Raw genomic sequence first — 17692 nt, 5'->3', positions numbered from 1 at the left:
CCGGCAAGTGAAGGTGTGCTTCTAGCTCTGGCCCAGCAGGTGGCAGCACACCCCAGTGGTCCTGGGCTAGGTGTAGCCGAAGGTGCGGGGGGCACTGGGCCACAGACCCTCCCCTGGGGGTGCTGGCTGCTTGCCTCTGAAGGCCCTTTTCTAGCACACTTTGGATTGAAATGTTTATTGGTTCCCTGTAGGAAGCCTGGAGAGCCAGTCTGCTTAGCTACTGGTGGCGGTTCTGGGCTAGAGGCTTCTCTTCCCAAGAGATTTGAGCAGTAGGTAACGTATACAGGCAGAGTGAGGGCAAGGCCTCAGAAAGCAGAGGATTTCTGGGTTTTGTGCTCTGCTTTCCCTTATGAGTGGGAAATATACAAAAGAGAACCTTGGTAGCTATGTTTATTTATTTTTACTAATATAAAAAATAATACTTATTTTCTTTTTAATAAAGAGGTACAAAGATGAAAACTAAAAATAGACCATAGCTTCCCCACCAAGATAACCCCTGTTATCAATAAAAAATAATAATAAAGAACTAGTTTAAGGTTTGAAAAGTAGAACTACAGAAAAGTATACAATGAGAAGTGAATGTTTCTTTCCCCTCCACTTTCAGCTTCTCTCCAAAAGAAACCACTGTTTCTTGTGATTGCTGTGAGGGAAAACAGGAAAACAAAGGCTTGCACATGCTCGAGTGTTTCTAACTATTTACATTTCTTTTATTTTTGATTTATTTTTAACCCCCAAATTGTCATATTAACATATACTGTTCTAAGCCTTGTTTTTTTCATGCACTGTACCTTGAAGATACTTTGTTTTTTTTAAGTTGAGGTATAATTGACACATCACATTGGATTAGTTTCAGGTGTAGAACATAATGATTTGCTGTTTGTCATCATACTTAATCAGTTTTTTTTCTTGTAATGAGGACTTGAAGATATTTCTGGACAGCACATACAGACTTTTGTCTATGATGATTTCTTAAATGAGTCTCCCCATTGTTGGAGATTTTGGTTGGCTTTACTTTGGGGCTTATATAAACTATGTTTTAGTGGGCGTCCTTGTATATTTATTTTGGCATGCTTCTGCAAGTCCAAATTCCATAATAAGTCAAAGAGAAAGTACATTTAAAATGTTGATGGCTAAGTTTCCCTGCGGAAATGTTGCCCTGGCATACATTACATTACACTAAGACTGTGTGAGTGCCTGTTTCTGGATGGCTAGAGGGAATCTGCCCCTGCCAGGAGCCTCTGACATCCACAGTGGTGAGACTGGGCGCTCGGCAGGAAGCAGGCCCAACCCTGCTGCTGGGCAGCCTTCAGCTCCCTCCGTAGCCTTTGCTTCCACTGAAGATCTCCACTGTGGTTGTGAGATGACTATTTCAGTGTGGCAACCTTCTTGTAGCGATGCAGAGCCCTCCCTGGATTTCCCTTATCCCGTTAGCAGTGTTTTCCTGTCTGTCTTGGGGTGAGAGAATGAATAACCCAATCTTGTCTCTTCCAGGTGAAGAAGGCATATAGACAGAAGGCCCTCTCCTGCCACCCAGACAAAAACCCGGATAATCCGAGAGCAGGTGAGCCTCTCCTAGGCATGAGGAGAAGCCCAACCCACCTGGGTGTGGTGCGAGTGCCATGGAGGTCAATGCACGCAGCCTGACTTTGTGCACTGGGCCCGTGGCTGCACTTCACACGTTAAAGGCATCTGATCAATTGCTGATATACTCACTCTTCTTTGTTGGTTGGGCATCTGTTGATGTCTTCCTTTCCAGCAGCCTGTGGCTTCTTTGAGGTGCTTTTCTGAGGGAGCACACCGTCACCAAGTCTAACTTTACTTTTCTCCTCTCTCTTTTTTGATCTCTATGTTTAGCTGAACTCTTCCACCAGCTTTCTCAGGCCTTGGAGGTACTGACCGATGCTGCCGCCAGGGTAAGCACATCCTCCTCTATCTGAATTGTCCCCCACATTTAGAGACCACTGTGTGCTTCATCCTCTATACTCGGCCATACTGTCCTCGCCTGGAGACTGTCACCAGACTGCCTCACTAGCTCCAGGGCTAGTGGCGGGGCCAGGGAGGAGGCCTGGCGCTGTGTGTGTTACCCTGTTGACTCTTCCTTCTGCCAGGCTGCGTATGACAAGGTCAGGAAAGCCAAGAAGCAGGCGGCAGAGAGGACCCAGAAACTTGATGAGAGAAGGAAGAAAGTAAAGCTCGGTAGGTGGCATCGTGGTGCTGGCGCCCTGCGGTTTCCCTGGGTTGTTTTTGTGCAGCTCCGCCACCTTTGCTCCTGTAGCTTCAGTTCCAGCCACTCAGAGCTTTGGGCCCCAGTCCTGGACAGAACCCCGTTCTCAGGGGCGGCTCCTGAAGGACAGTCTGAGGAATAATAACAATGACTAGGTGTGCTATTAGCTAAGCATTGTGACAGATGTTTTACTGCCTCCTTTAATTATCATGACTGTCCAAAGAGCTGGGTGTTACGAAACCTATTTTTATAAACAAAAGAGGCTAAGGCACCAAAAAGATAAGAACCTGCTGGAATCAGGATTTGAACCTACACGGCACGAGCACAGTCAGGTCTTTGTTGGCCGTGCTGTTGTTTATCTGTGTCGTTTGTCCAAGTTCTGCACAGAGCTCTCACTCTGAAATCCCCTCAGAAGGATCCAAAGAGAGCCAGACATTCACCTTTTGAAAAACAGCTTTATTGACATTATTTTGTATATCCCATTGTCCACCCATTTCAAGTGAACAACTCAGTGATTTTTAGTAAATTTAACAAATGGTGCAACTATGACTCTAAATCAATTTTAGAACATTTTCATTACCCCCACAAGATTGGTTCAGGCATTCTTCACTCAATTTTTCTCCCCTTCATCTTGCCTGTTTCACATCCATATATTTATTATGTACATATACCATCCCCATACCTCCATCAAAAACAAATAAACCTGGAGTTTAGGTAGGTAAAGTGAACAGAAAAGAAAGCAGCGAGTCCCAGACCTGAGAGAAGCATTTGCCGCAGCAGCTGGCCTGGGACAGAGCCACAGGCAGGTTTCTCTTGGAAGGTGGGAAGGGCTCCAGGCCCTGGGGTGATGTCCTTGCATGGAGGCTTCTGTCCCTATAGCTGGGTCTGCAGTGAGGCTTGGTAAATGTGAGTTGAGGGGCAGGTAGAGGAGACAGTGGAAACTCGAGCACAGTGGTGGGAAAGAGCATCGAAGCCAAGGCAAGGTTGCAGGCTGTGGTGCCAAACGGCAGGAACAGAGGCCGGCGGCTCCACCCACTGGCAGCCCTGACCCATGGCCCCAGGCTGCTGACATCAGCACCCACCCACACCTTCACTGTTCAGAGAACCAGCTTGGTCAGTGGGAGCTGCTGTAACTCTTCCAGACCCCAGCCACTCAGCTGGAGCCTATACTCTTCCTTGTGACAACTTTTCTCAATGGAAATGAATCTGGGAGCACATGGGCATGGAGGGAGGAGGAAGAATTACTGGATGGGTTCATGCTACATGAGACTTTGGGGTACAGCCAGAGCCAGGTGGGCTGGGGCCATGTGGAAACTGCTTAAACCAGACATTGGGTCATTCAACCCTTGTGCCTAGACCTGGAGGCCAGGGAGCGGCAGGCCCAGGCCCTCGGCAGCGAGGAGGAGGAGGAAAGCGGGAGCGCCAGGACGCTAGAGCAGGAGGTGAGCGTCCAGGCCCTGCGACCATCCTCAGGAGGAAGAGGCCAGTCAACTAGAGGCTGCTGTGTCTGGGGCGGGCATGCCCTTCCTGCCTTCCCCTGTGGGATCTGGGTCGTCTGTCCCACCCACAGGTTGCTGAGCCTAGCTTGCAGGTGGAACGTCCCAGGGACCTTTGCAAGGTGAGCCAACCTGGAATTGGATCTGCACAGAATTGTCACCCTCCCCAACCCCCGCTCTGCAGATCGAACGCCTGCGAGAAGAGGGTTCCCGGCAGCTGGAGGAACAGCAGAGGCTGATCCGGGAGCAGATACGTCAGGAACAGGAGCAGAGGTTGACAGGTGAGAGTCTGGCCCCCACACCGGCCTCCCACTCTGAGGTGGCTCACAGCGGCCACACTGGCTGCTCGGTGAAGTTGATCTGGAAGCTTCTACCTGCTGGAACCCTCCGGGTACCCCACTTGGACACATGCCACCTGTCCTTTCTTACAGTTCTCTGGGGCTTATTGGCTTTTCACTCTGCCTGAGATCTCCTGGCCGCATTTATGTTGGCTCTATTTTTGGAGCAGATCACCAGGGCAAGGGGAAGGCTCTGGGACCCTTTGTTTCAGTAGAACTGTGAGGTCTATACCTCTGACTCTTGCCCCCAGAAGGCATTCATGGCCCCTCGTTGGTGGAGTGCTAATCATGGCCTCCAGCAGGCAGCTGGGCTGCTACCCTAAGGTGGCAGCTGGGGGCAAGGGTGGGATTGCTCCTACTTGCCCTGTCAGGCTCCACAGCAGGGCGGGGCACTGCCCATGGACAGGAGTGATCTTTGCCAGGTCCTTGTGGCCCTAGACTGTGTCTCCCCTGGGGGAACCTCTCCACATTCTACCTTGCTAATTTTCCTAAATTTTCTAGGAATGGCAAAAAATCCTGAAAACAAAGAAACCCCCAAGCTAAAGGTGAGCCCTGCAGGCTCCACGGGCCACTTCACACTGCCTCCTCTCAGCAAGAAGAGATGCTTCTGGGGTCACCGGGGCTTGTGGTGCGGACACTGGATCTCTGGAAGCCACACCACTGCCCACATGCCATCCTTCCGTCTTCCCAAGGCCTGAGCATCAGGATGGCCCATCAGAGCTGGTCGTGAAAGGCTGTTCTTAGCCTTGAAGGCTGCAAGGCAGCCCTCCCTGAGGCCCCTTGAAGGAGAGCATCTTATAGGCTCTGTAAGAGCCCTGAGACTGTGGCTGAGCAGGCCTCCTGCCTGTCCATTTTCCAAGGGGAATGCATTTCTTGGGGGTGCTCCCTAGATCACTGGTGCCTTGAAGGCCAGAGGGGTGTCTGCTCAGTTTATAAAGCTCAGGTGCAGGGTCTGGTCCTGTTGAGAAGTCAGTGTTTAACAGTGGCCCCCACTGCCGTCTTTTCAGCTCAAGTGGAAGAGCAAGAAGGAAGCTGAGTCACAAGGCGGCTATTCCAGAGATGTCCTCCTGCAGCTCTTTCAGAAGGTCAGCTCTGCTTACTTCCCTCTTACCCATCATCTCAGTCCCCACGTCAGTCAGCCCAAACCTCAGGATCTCCAGGCCTAACCTTCCTTCACATCTCTACCTGCCTTTTTTTTTTTTTTTCTGTGCCATAAACTATGTGGTAAGTCATTTCAGTTGGGTCTCTTTGTGACCCTATTTACTGTAGCCTGTTAGGCTTCTCTGTCCATGGGGTTTTCTAGGTGAGAATACTGGAGTGGGTTGTCATGCCCTCCTCCAGGAAATCTTCCCCACCCAGGGATTGCACCCTTTTATCCTGTGGCTCCTGCATTGCAGGGGGATCTTTTTACCGCTCAGCTACCAGGGAAGCCATAAACCATAGGATAGTCTAAAGACTTATACTTGAGCCATGGCCCTCCAGTCACTCGTGTTGCCATGTGCCACCTCCAGCCAGATCTAGCCCTTGTCATCCTTAGAAGTAAGGGGCTTGGCTGGGTGTATGGGGAGAGAGGAGGTGGGTGTCTGGCACTAAAGCTCCGTCCTCTCCATCTCCTTCAATCATGGAGGCAGCTGTGCGTCTCTGCTGGTCCAAATCCCCACGTCTGCCCAGCTCGCCTTTGCTGTCTCCTGTATTCTTGGAAAAAGAAACAACAAACACAAAAACCTTTCTTTCCCATCTCTGATATCCCCTCTCTGGGAACCTAGCAACAACAGGTTATCCCCAACCCAAAATGACTTGGTTGCCTCTGGGTGGCCTAGGCTTATCTCCAGTGTGAGCTGGGCCATCCTGAAGGCTGGGCCATGCTTACCGGGACCCCTTATCCTCACAGTACGGAGAGGTGCTCAACCTGGTGCTCTCCAGTAAGAAGGCAGGCACCGCTGTGGTAGAGTTTGCAACCGTCAAGGCTGCGGTGAGTGCTCTGTGGGGTTTTGGGGGCCACCAGCAGCCCTGCCATTCCAGGGGAGGAACTCAATTTTGTGGGCCCTCTGAGCTTAGGTGTCCCCACTCCTTGGGCCAGCTTAGAGCCAAGATCTCCCCGAGGCCCACAGGTCTTTGGAGAGGAGACAGAGTGAGTGAAGGAATGAATAGGAGAATGTTCCAGGGATGGTGTTATTTCCTACTGCCTGGCTCCACACCCCTCACCTTCCCCTGGAAGCCAGTGTGCCTCCAGGTTGGGACCCTCACAGAGCCTTCTCCCCTCCCCCACTGCCCAGTCAGAAGACTCACGTTTCCCATGAGCGTCAGAGCTTCAGCACACCATCGCACAAAGGCTGCTCCACTTTGCTTGGAGGATGAGAGTGCTGGTTTTGGTTCTTTCTGTAGGGGTAGAGAGAGCCATTGTGTAGCTGATTGGAATGATGGGACTGGGACTGGCTGTTGTATTTGACAGGAGCTGGCTGTCCAGAATGAAGTGGGCCTGGTCGATAACCCTCTGAAGATTTCCTGGTTGGAGGGACGGCCCCAGAGCGCGATGGGCCACAACCACCCAGGACTGTCCCGGGTAAGGAGCCAGGCCTCACTCTACTGGGCCTACTCAAGCTTCGGGGTGCCTCTTCCTATCTGGGCTCTTCTCAGGGCCCTTTCCTCACAAACCCGTCATCGGGACTACGGAGAGATTGTCAGGTCTGCCTACCCAAGCAGGAGGACTGTGATTCCTTGCTGCCTCTTTCCAGGCTGGCTTACCCTACCCACAACTCTTAGACCTTACTTTCTGTGTTCTGGTCTCCTTTGGGAGCTCTCATCATCATCCAAAGGTGTTGCCCTGGCCTGTGGGTTGCTTGGTTGCTGTGTGAAGCATTTGGTGCTGAGATGACCTGGCGCTTCAGGGAAGGGCTGGTGAGGAGGGTGGCTGCCTTCTTCCCCAACTTCCTTCCAGGTGTGTCTGTGGCTGTCCCAGACAGGGACCTACTGTCAAGAGGCAACATTTCCTCCTTAGAAATAACACTGTCACCCTGCCAACACTGAGGTGCTACCTGGTGCCCACCTCTTGGGGGGAAGCACAGACTTGAGCTGACACATGCCATGTACCAGCTCTTAGTCCCCACGGCCCCACGAAGGCTTGTGTTCACTTCCCCTCCATACACATATATATACACACACTCGGCCCAGGTCACACCTGCCCCCGCTTTGGTGGGGAAAGAGCTCTCCCTTCTCAGAAGCATCTGGGGGTCTGTGCCTCAGGCTGATGTGCTCCAGCCCCTCTGAGGGGAAGAGTGCCCCTCAGCAGGTCAGCAGGGCCTCTGCTCCCACTGCCTCTGGCATGTCCCCTGCTCTCTGACATGGCCCGCACCCGTGAGGATGGGGTGCTCTCTGGAGTATGTCCCAGAGCCTGGACAGAGGAGGAAAAGGAACTGCTCTGAGCCCCACCTGGAACTCTTTAGAGACTGTTTCTCTCCCCCCCTCACCCCTGTTAAGTCCCAGCATTTCACAGCCCCAGATGACACGCCATAGGCTGTGTGATAAAGAACTTTATTTATCATCTGCACCCCCAGGGGAGCTTTCCGCTCAGCACATGCACACAGAGTAGAAATGGGGAGGCCATAAGGCTCGCGTCGTGGAGGCAGTGTGTGCCAGAACCACATGCCGCCAGCCAGGCTCCGCCTCCAGGTCTTCTGGCCATGCGTCAGGGCAGTGCTGCAACCCCCATCATCAGAGGCTTTGAGCAAGGCTCCTTGGTCGTGGTGGCGATTCTGGAGACCAGCTGTGCCTCTTCAGTGTAACAGCCTTGAGCTTTGTGTCCATCCCCTGATCAGACCTCCCGTATTCTCATGGGTGCAGGAAGGAGGGAAAACTGCACTGTATTTCATTGCATTTCCCCAGGGCTCCCATCCCAAATCTTTCCGAGAATTCCCCACAGCCTCTCTTCTGAAGCTGTCTATGCCTGACATGCCCTCGAGTTCCTTCCTTGGGCTCCAGGGAGTGCTCCAGGCAGCTGTGTTGGCATTTTGAGTCTCTCACACCCACTTTCCTGCTAGTGATTTTGGACTTTTTCCTGAGTCACTCTCTGGATCTCCATCAGCCTCGCTCTTCCCACCCCACAAGCCCCTCCCTCTCCTGGCAGGTCCCATATGCTTCCCTTCCCCCACCAGCCTATGGTCTAGGCCTGTGTGGCCCAATAGAACTTTCTCCAGTGACCTTAACGTTCACCGTTTGCCATTCAGCGTGGTAACCCTTAGTCATATGTGGCTGCTGAGCACTTTAAATGTGGCTAGTGTGACTGGGATGACTTTTTTTTATTGTATTTAGTTTTAATTAGTGTGACTTTAAACAGCCACATGTAGGAGCTGGCACAGCGCATCCATCTTTGAGCCAGTCTTTGTCCTCCACTCCCAGACTTGCCCCTTATGCCACCGTCCCTCTGCCTCCACCCAGGCCTCTGCCTGTCCCTGTGGCTGCAGGCATGGCCTCCCTTCCCAGTCTAGCTAGCTGTCTTCAGGGCTCCTGCAAGCAGGTGCCCCCCTCACATTTCTGGCTTGCCTCTATACCTTTGTCCCTCCACCCTGGGGTGACTCAGAGAACTGTTCAGGACTCCAGGGGGTAGGGGCAGGCAGGGACCTGGATTTCTATCCCTATCTTAATCCCCGACTGTCCCCTCCTTCTCTGGGTCCCCAGGCTCCCACCTCTTTCAGTCACCCCACCTCTGCCCACCCTCCCCCCATTCAGAAGCTGAGCTCACTGGGAAATTGCTCTCTCAGCATCTGCAGAACCTCCTCAAGAAGTGAAATCCCCAGGTCCACTTTGAAGGAGAAGAAGGGATCGCTGAGGTCCGGAGCAGGTGTCCTCTGGAAGGGGGGCGTGTCCGTAAGGTCCTCCTCGGAGGATCGGTGGAGGTTGTCTGCCACGGAGAGCGCGGAGGGCAGGGTGGCAGAGTAGGCGGCAGTGTACTCTGCGGAGGGGGCCTCTAGGATGTTGGGGCAGCTGAAGCTTTCCCGGTAGAGACGCGGGGGTTTGGGCGGGGCCAGCAGGGTGGCCCGGGGCTGCTCGTCCCCCCACAGTGGCAGGCGCCGGCCGTCCGGCCTCCCTCGCAGCTCCCGTATGACCTCTCGGTTGCTGTACTCCTCATGGTCCCCCCCAGCTGTGCTGGCCTGGCTGAGCACGCTGCCCTGTCGCCGGAGTCTCCGCGGCCGCCCCAGGCTCAGCCGCTTGAAGAAGGAGGGGCTGCGGAAGGAGCCTTTGCGCCAAGTCTCCATGGGACCCTGGGGAGCCCGCAGACCAGCCTGGTACCTCAGAAGCCCGGTCAAGGGCAGCTGGGGACCATCGGGCCCTGCTGGAGCAGTGAACAGCGAGAATCAGGCAGCCCTCGCGGGCAGAAGCAGAGGCCTCCGGGTTTCTGCTCAGCACAGAGCATGGGCGAGCATCCTGGATGATGAGAGGGCATGCAGGGCAGTCCAGGGGAGCCAAGACCTGGGAGTGCTTGGCGATAGGAGTTTCCCAGAGGGGCAGGAGCGGCCCGGTTACTCAATAGGGTAGTGGAAAAACCCCAGGAGGAGGAAACTGCACTTACAGAGCTAGAGTTCGGGCAGCTGTGGTAGATGAGAGCTGCATTGTCTTCCGCGGGGCTGGGCTTCTCACCGGCTCTGCTGGCTTCTCCCTGGCCCTGGCAGGAGACCGGCCTCTCTGCTGGTAGCTCCCAGACTGTGATTAGTAGCTTGGCTGTTTGTGACCGCGTGTGGCGGTGGAGATGTTTTGTTGTCTTCAGTTGACTCAGTCAGGTGGGAAGTGGCGTTCAGGCTCTGAGGTAATTGCAGCATCTGCAGGCTGGGGTTTGGGCTGCGCGGCCAACACCCTGGGGCACCAGGGAGCTGAGGATTCCTCTGGGGACTGTCCGGGCAGCCCTGCTCTGTGTCACCACGCTGCCTCCTCTTCCTCCACAGCCCCAGTGCTCTGGGGCCTGGTGGGCAACCTGGCTCTCCAGCTCCTGTGTGTCTGGAGTGAGGAACTCAGAGGTGGGAGTTAACTGAAAGACTGGCGTGTGGAATGACTGTTGGGGAAGGAAGGGACCTGTCACTGGTGTGGGTGACTCAGACCTGGGGCCCAGTGACAGGCCCTCATTAGCAGAACCCGCAGGGATGGGGAGGAGGAAAGAGGCAGAGGGTGTGTTAAGGGTGAGCAGCCCTGCACCTATAAAGTGCTGGCTCCTCCCAGGGGCGTGCCAAGGGTGACTTCAGGTTTTCTCAGCAGAATAGCATTACCTTGGGGACGGGAGAACTGACTTCCCCTTGCCCTGACTTCAAACCTGGCTGCTGTTTCCTCTCCCTTCCTTGATTTACCCAGATGGCCTCAGGGCAGGAAAGGACAGTTGAGGGCCAGGGTCCTACCTTCCTGTCAGGCTGTGTGGACCTCATCTGGGGTCTGTCCTCTGGGGAAGGGGCTGGGCCCAGCCTAAGAGGTGGGCCTGGCGGGGAGGGCCACTCTCCTTCAAGTTGCTGCAACTTGGGAGAGAGGAGGAGGCGTGGGGTTGTTGGGAGGAACAGGGGGATCTGGGCTGAGTAACACTTCCTGGTTCCGTACATGCCCGACTCCAAACCAGTTGGCCAGGGCCTAGCATCTTAACCCTAGCCACTCCCTTCTAATTCCCTGGGTCACTGACCACCAGACTTTCTTCTTGGCTTGTTCCGTGAAGGTGCACCAGCTTGGGGTACTATGAGAAGCTCTCTGCTGTGCAGCCCCCTTTGACCTGGCTCACTTCTGTGCCACCTCTGGTGGGCTTCATCCGTATTCACATAGCTTCAGCTGCACGGAGGGAGGAAGTGGATCTAAGACTCACTGCAGACATTATCAGGGCATGAGGTCGGTGGCTCAGGGCTCTCCTGCAGAGCCGCCTCTCCAGCCCACAGCCTTGGCCTACTAAGGTGGTTGTTTATTATTCTTTTGATTATTAAAATACTGCACTCTTTAATCCCTCACACTGTGCTGGCAAGATCATAAAAGAAGCCAGGGCCCTGCCCTCCGGGAGCCCTGGTGTGTATTTTTAGGAGGCAGGCTGGCCTCTTGTTTCCCTCTCCTCCTAGGGTGGGGCTCCCTCTGTGTCCTTAGCAGGAGCCAGACCACAGGAAGGGAGGGCAACTGGGAGGGGGCAGTGTTCTCACCTCCTCCTGGCAGAGCCGGTATATTTCTGCACCTTCAACAAGCCCTCTTCCCTGGGAACTGGTGGAAAGCAGAAACCATGGGGTACAGGACATGAGGGGAGATGAGGGCCTGGCTAGAGCATGAGCAAGTGAGTCACTGAGCTGACTGCAGATGCGAAGGACCTGGGAGAGGGGGAGGCGGGGTGGGGTGGCAGCTGCTTGATGGGCTGGAGGGAGGCAGCCGAGCAGCTGGCCTGGTGCCAAAGGCCTGCTTGCTGTGAGGGAATATGGGTGGCTTGGGGTTGCGGGATGTTCCAGGATCCTCCCTTTCCCAGGCAGCCTCCCTCCTTGACCATTGGTGGCGGCTCTGCCTAGGCCCTGTCCTCCAAGTCTGGAATCTGTGGGACACTGCCCTACCACCCTGATCCCTCCCTGTCTCCCTCTGTCCCCAGGGCTCAGTGGTGTCCGAGAGGGACTACGAGAGCCTCGTCATGATGCGCATGCGCCAGGCAGCTGAGAGGCAGCAGCTGATTGCCCAGATGCAGCAGGAGGACCAGGCGGGGCAGCCAACGTAACCTCCTGCCTCCAGCCCTCTCCTCCCACAGCCCTTTTCTTAAACATCACCAATAAACTTTCTGTTTTTTAAGAGTCTACCTCTACTGCATACATAGGTATAGGGTGTGGGCCTACCCAAGTGTGGCCCTGGTTTCTGGGCTCTGCCCAGGCCTGGCTCTCCCTCCCAGGGAGTGGGCAGACCCCAAGGAGGCGCTCCCCTTGGTGAGAGTCAGTGGCCAGCAGAGCAGAGGAGCAACCTCTCATCACAGCCCTTTATTGGCTTGGACTAGCTATGCAGGCCCTACCCACCCAGTCCTGGAGCCATGCTCCACAGGGGCACCTAGCTCCCTGCCAGGGGCAGCCTGGCTCGTCAGGCCCTGTTTTTGACAGAACAGGGCCTTCTCCAGGGCCTGCGCCTGGCCTGATGCTGGAGGGGCAGCTGAGGGCACCAGGGCCAGGGGCCCTACCCTTCCACACTGTCTGAGACAGGTTTCAGAGAAGGCCATTCACTGCCCAGTGGTACTGGGCCAAGGAGAAGGATGATTTGGGAAGAAGGGGCAGGGTGGTGAGCAAGGCAGGGTCTTGGGGTCGGGGCCCATGGCAGCCACTCCAAAGAAGTGTGACTGGCGCTCCTCCGTGTGGGAGGGTCACTCCTTGTGCAGGCACCACACCAGCGTCTGGCCCACCCCTGTCATGCTCAGCACACGGAAGCCCCTGCGCTCCAGCTTGTCCAGGACGATTCGAGGAGGGTCATTCACGTAGTACTCAGAGCTGCGAAGAGAAGGAGAGTGGCATGAGAGGGTACACAGCACAGCCCCGCCTACAAACCTAGTATCTGCTGCAGACTCTGTCTGGTCACAAGTACTCCTAACAGGACTGCTGTTTTCAGGTTGCCTTCTGCAAATGTTCCCTGCCCCGTCACCTGCTTAGCTCTTTGCATCATCTCATTTATTCCTCTCAACAACCTAAGGGAGGTACTGTTATTCCTATTTATAAGAGAAAATCAAGAGGAGTAAAGCAGCTTTTCTGATGTCATCCAGATAGTAACACCCCCGTTAGTCTGAAAATAGCCCACATGCCCTGGGTCACTGCCAATTTGGAGGGAGCAGCCTCCTTTCCCCAGGGCCATCCCCCAGGCCTCTGTCCTCTTGTCTGACTGTCCTGTAGTCCTGGAGCAATAAGGTTGGCCTTCAAGAGCTCCTGGCTGTGGCTGCCGCCCCCTAGGATGGAGAATGCTTGGTTTCCCTTCTTTCAGGATTAATTGATTCTGAAGGGCCATCAGATACATAAAGAGCTCAAGCCCCAGGCTGGGCATCTCAGAGACAAAAGCCTCATGGCAAAGGGATGGAGTTGGCTTCAGCCTTCCAACCCTGACCAAGGGGCTAGGGCCAGCTCACCAACTCTTTCCCTTCTTTTAACTGGGGTACACTCTGGTGACCTTTCTTAGGAGTTCCAGCCTGTGTGAACAGGGTTCTCTCTGTCCACTGGGTAGGAAGGAATGAGGGGCAGAAGAGGAATTAATGATCACTGTTTAGACTTGGAGTTGGGGTGAAGGATGCCGAGAGAAGTAGTTAAGTCCCCAGGCAGCAGCTGAACTGGAAGCAGGACCCAGGCATCCTGTTCCTAGGGCTGAGCTTTGTTACTCATTCAGCTCTTCAAGCCAGAGCCTTTCTCTGTGCCTGTCTTGGCCTTGATGGGATTCAGCTTAGAGATGAAAAGGTAAGGCAAGAAGCAGTCCACTTGGCAGAAGGGGACTCAGGGGACTGGACTCTGTCCTGGTACCTTGTCCACGGGCTCCCTTGTGAAGGCAGGGCCAATGGAAAAGCTCTCAGAGCAAGCCTGGGGGGCTGTGGTGAGGCTGCAGATGGGACCCACCCTACAGAGGACAGATCCCCAGGATGCAGGCAGAGGGGTCCTGAGGCTGGGCAGGGGCATTTTCTTGTGTAAATGGAACAAAGACAGGCCTCGGGGCTGGCGGGGAGAAGAGTCTTAGGAATGCTACTACTTACAAGTTGTTTCCCAGGACACTTCTTTTTGAGGCCCCCAGATGCTGCATCAGTTCTGGATCTGAGTGCTCATCGCCCACCACGGTGGGGCCCACCTCCTGCAAGGTAAGCCACAGAGGCTGCTTGGCTGTCTGCCAGGTCGAGGTGTGCAGTTAGCCTTTATCTGAGCCCACTTCAGTTAAAGGCTGGAGGGACAGGGAAGGAATCTTGGGGACTAAACACAAGCTGGGAAGGGGTAGAGTCCATCAGTCATCAGACTGAGCAATGTGGGGCCTCCTTGGCCCCTCTAGGCTGGACCAGGCAGTGCCCAACACTGGCACCTTCATGCCAGGCACCACTGCGTGTATCTGTGTATCAGAATCACCCAGAGAACAGAGAAATGCAAATGTATGTCCACATAAAAACTTGCACACACAGTAGCATTATTCATAGTAGCCAAAAAGTAGAAACAACCCAAATGTTTGTCAACTGATGAGTGGATAAATGAAATGTGATATAGCCTTTCAATGGAATTTTATTTGACCCCTTTATTTGACCTCTTTATTAAGAGGGGTGAGTACTGAGGCATGCTACAATACGGATGAACCTTGAAAACATCATGTAAGTGAAAGAGGCCAAAGACCATATATTATGATGAAAAGTAGGCGAGTGGTTACCTAGGGCTGAGGGGCCCGGGGAAATGAGTGACAGCTAAGGTTCAGGGTGTGGGTCTTCTCCTAAGACCCAATTGGAGTCTTTGGAGAAGACAATTGTTCTAAATGTTGTTCTAAATGTTCTAAAATTGCTTATGGTGATGGTTGAACAATTCTGAATAAGCCAAAACAAACCCAAACCCACTGCCGTGAACTCTACACTTTAAATTGGTGAATTCTGTGGTTATATGTATCATATACCAATGAAACTGCTAGTTTAAAAAATTGCTTCAGGAGCACTGAATTCCCAAACTCCAGGCTTACAGAGTGCTTCCGGAGATCTGGGAAGGGACCCAGGGTCTACATTTTACCATCTGTACAGCTGACTGGCTCTTAAACCACTGCCAAGACTTCTCCCATCCAGTGGAGAGCGCGTCTGCTATTTCCTGCATCTCTAGGGAACCGTGTACCTCCTGATGGATCACCGGAGCACTGGAGAGGTAGGGGGCAGACGAGCATCCTGCTGCCCAGGTTGGGGACCCAGTCATATTGTGAGCAGTCAGCACCTTCTTTTTGCAGAGGAAACTGTGCCCAGGGAAAGGGGCGTGGCTTGACTGTTGAATGGATGTTCTCACACCTCTAACCTTCCTGGTCGTCTCCGGGTTCTTTCTTCTCTTTCTTTTCTAAGGTCTCAGAAGAGCTCTTCCTGGAAGTGCCTAAGGGCGCAGGTCGTAGCTGTAGGCGGGCCACTTGGCACAGGGGTCTCAGTGTCGTAGCACATCCTTTTTTCAAACCTCTTTTCCTTAGATTAGTCCACTCCTCCCACCCCTCATTGCCCGGCGGAGCGGCTCTGTGTAGGGCAGTGGTTGCTGCACTTGAGAGAGCAGGACTTTCTGAGTCCCTTTCAGAGGCTTCGACCTCCCGCAGGCAGGTAGGACCCGAGCCGCAGGCGCCCGGAACTCCTGAGTGGCGGGGACGCACGCACGTAGTCCCCCTTCCCGGCGCTGGAGGGGCCCGGCCGCCGGAGCTCCCTAGTCCCAGTATCCAGGCAGGGTCCGAGTTCCAACCTTCCTCTCCGCCGCCCGCGGGGGGCGTGTCCCAGGCGGCTTCCGCGTCTCGGCACCCGCAGGCGTGGCCCGGGAGGGAGGCGCCAAGGTGCGGCCGGCAGCGTCCCCCCGCCCTGGGCCCAAAGCCAACTCCCAGGGACGAGCAGCGGGTACTCACCATGCGTATCTGGGTGCTGATGAGCAGGTAGGGCATGGTGCGCGCGTCCCGGCCAGGCTCCTTCCCTGGACTTTGGGTAGGGCGCCGACGCCAGCCCTTCAGGCTCCGGGACTGAGACCAGCAGCCTAGAGTCCAGTTACTCCGACTCTGGCCTCCGGTTGCGCCAATCCCTGAGCTCCTGGTCCGTAAGCCCCTCGACCGGCCAATCAGGAGCGGGCGCCCTTGACGCGCCCAGAGCTCGGTGATTCTAGACCCGCCCCCTGCCCTGGGGCAGCTCACTGGGACCCTGTGTTGTCACCCGCCGCTCCCGAGGGTCGTCCAGCGGAGCGGAGGGATCTCTGTTGGGTAGTGGGGGGATCGCTCCCGCACCGGCTTGCCGGAGCTGGGAGCGGCCCCCGAGCTCTGCTGGCTGCGTTGGGCCGTGGCGCCCAGCGCGCGTGTTGCCCTTGCACCCCGTTACTGCAACACCTCCAGTAACAGGTTCCAAAGTCCTGCTGGTCCCCGTCCCAGCCTCTGTTAAGCCCAACAGGGAGCAAAGGGCGACCCCACTGAGGTCTCCCAAGCTCCTGCCCACCTCACCCAAAGACTCCTCTAAAATGTTTATCGGATCCCTACTTCCCGACCCAAGACACGGTCTCCGGAGATTCCTTAAGCGCATGGAAGACAGGCAGGAGACCCCTCCGGTGCACTGCGCATTCCTGCCTCCCCACTGTAGTTCCTAGTACAGCGGCGGAACCTTGCATTTCTGTGGCCTTGTGGGTAAGTATGTAAGAGAACTGAGCACTTCGCAGAGTGCCAGGCCTAGAGAGACTGAAACCAATGCAATCCGGCCGTTCAGAGAGCTTTCCATGAAGCGAGAGAGACACGGCACACGTGCAGGAGACTACAAGGCAACACCTGGGACAAAAGAAACTTACCCGAACCAGCCACCAAAGAGAGCAGCGAGTTCACCTCCACGTGTTCACGCCCTCATCTGGATGTATCAAAATCTGACAACATTCTTAATCTGCCTTGTGACATCTGCCTTGTTGTGATTGGTTTTTTAAAAAAGAAAAGCAAAACAAAGGCAGCCTGTAACCTTCCCTCCCAGGCTCTTGAAAAATCTTCACTTCACTGAAGGGCACTTACAGGGCTCTCTCTGTGCCTCCAGCACTTTGACCGATGAGGAGAGAAGTACAAGGGATAAATAGCAAGTTGTAACCCTAAAGGGAGAAGGCAATGGCACCCCACTCCAGTACTCTTGCCTGGAAAATCCCATGGACGGAGGAGCCTGGTAGGCTGCAGTCCATGGGGTCGCGAAGAGTCGGACACGACTGAGCGACTTCACTTTCACTTTTCACTTTCAAGCATTGGAGAAGGAAATGGCAACCCACTCCAGTATTCTTGCCTGGGAAATCCCATGGAGAGAGGAGCCTGGCGGGATAAGCCTGTGGGGTCACAGAAGAGTCAGACATGACTTAGCAACTAAACAACAACCCTAAAGTATACTTCCTGGTCTGATCTGTTTTTCTGTACCCTCTTTCCCTATTCTCTACCTCCAGGACTAGAAGTCTAGCTAGAGAGATAAGACATATTTATGCTTAACAAAGGATTTGTTAAACTAAAAACTAATGCCCAGGATATAAAGAAATCTTACAAATTAGGAAGAAAAAGAAGAAAAATGGGCAAATGACTCAATTAGGCACTTTTCAAAAAAGAGAGTGGAAATAGGCAATAAACATAAAACATAATGTTCAATATCATTAGAAATTCAGAAATGCATATTAAACCACAACGAGATAATGCTTTACAGATTTGAAAAAAAATCAAAATATGTGAGCATCATGTATTGGTGAGGATGTCTAGCAGTTGAAACGTGAAACGTTACTGTTGGGATTACAAATTGTTATGATAGATACAATCACCTTGGAAAACAATTTGGCATCATCCAGTAAAGCTTAAGATGTTCATTACTGTGACCCACCAGACCTCTCATCGATAAACCTAGGAAAACTCACTGACTACATCAAGAATATTAAAAAAGAATATTCATAACAGCACTGTAATTAGCAAACAACTGGAAACAGTCTTTATTGCCATCTGAAGTA

At 53.9% G+C, this 17692-nt stretch overlaps 3 protein-coding genes across 8 annotated transcripts in view; 1 reads left to right on the top strand and 2 right to left on the bottom strand.

The window, feature by feature from the left end:
- Positions 1-11836, top strand: part of DNAJC17 (DnaJ heat shock protein family (Hsp40) member C17) — a 30651-nt gene extending 18815 nt beyond the window's left edge. Inside the window, exons 2-11 of the mRNA NM_001046276.2 lie at positions 1492-1561; positions 1855-1913; positions 2109-2196; positions 3581-3666; positions 3905-4001; positions 4560-4603; positions 5066-5143; positions 5950-6030; positions 6511-6621; positions 11641-11836. Coding sequence (NP_001039741.1) covers positions 1492-1561; positions 1855-1913; positions 2109-2196; positions 3581-3666; positions 3905-4001; positions 4560-4603; positions 5066-5143; positions 5950-6030; positions 6511-6621; positions 11641-11763 — 837 coding nt within the window. The 3' untranslated portion in view covers positions 11764-11836. The remainder of the gene's footprint in view (positions 1-1491; positions 1562-1854; positions 1914-2108; positions 2197-3580; positions 3667-3904; positions 4002-4559; positions 4604-5065; positions 5144-5949; positions 6031-6510; positions 6622-11640) is intronic.
- Positions 5138-11647, bottom strand: C10H15orf62 (chromosome 10 C15orf62 homolog). Of its 5 annotated transcripts, none has more exons than XM_005211629.5 (3): positions 8797-11647; positions 6348-6437; positions 5138-5753 (listed from the first exon to the last, which is right to left on the bottom strand). In XM_005211629.5, the coding sequence occupies exons 1-2, from the start codon at positions 9308-9310 to the stop codon at positions 6370-6372; spliced, it is 582 nt and encodes a 193-aa protein (XP_005211686.1). In that variant the 5' UTR covers positions 9311-11647; the 3' UTR covers positions 5138-5753; positions 6348-6369. The 5 variants fall into 5 exon arrangements, with proteins under 5 accessions (XP_005211686.1, XP_005211685.1, XP_059746799.1 ...); XM_005211628.5 differs by having other exon boundaries at positions 5138-5746; XM_059890814.1 differs by lacking the exons at positions 5138-5753; positions 6348-6437 and adding an exon at positions 7568-7885 and having other exon boundaries at positions 8797-9479; positions 9625-11647.
- A 158-nt stretch (positions 11837-11994) lies between the features above and the next one.
- Positions 11995-15760, bottom strand: GCHFR (GTP cyclohydrolase I feedback regulator). 2 transcript variants are annotated; one of them, NM_001114526.2, is given in 3 exon segments: positions 11995-12514; positions 13753-13847; positions 15606-15760. In NM_001114526.2, coding segments are annotated over 3 exon segments (255 nt in total). In that variant the 5' UTR covers positions 15642-15760; the 3' UTR covers positions 11995-12390.
- Positions 15761-17692: the final 1932 nt, after the last annotated feature.

This window comes from Bos taurus, chromosome 10, assembly GCF_002263795.3.
Source record: "Bos taurus isolate L1 Dominette 01449 registration number 42190680 breed Hereford chromosome 10, ARS-UCD2.0, whole genome shotgun sequence".
In the NCBI taxonomy this organism is placed as follows: domain Eukaryota; kingdom Metazoa; phylum Chordata; class Mammalia; order Artiodactyla; family Bovidae; genus Bos; species Bos taurus.
Note: the sequence above shows the minus strand (reverse complement) of the source record. Positions and strands in the feature narration are given on the sequence as shown.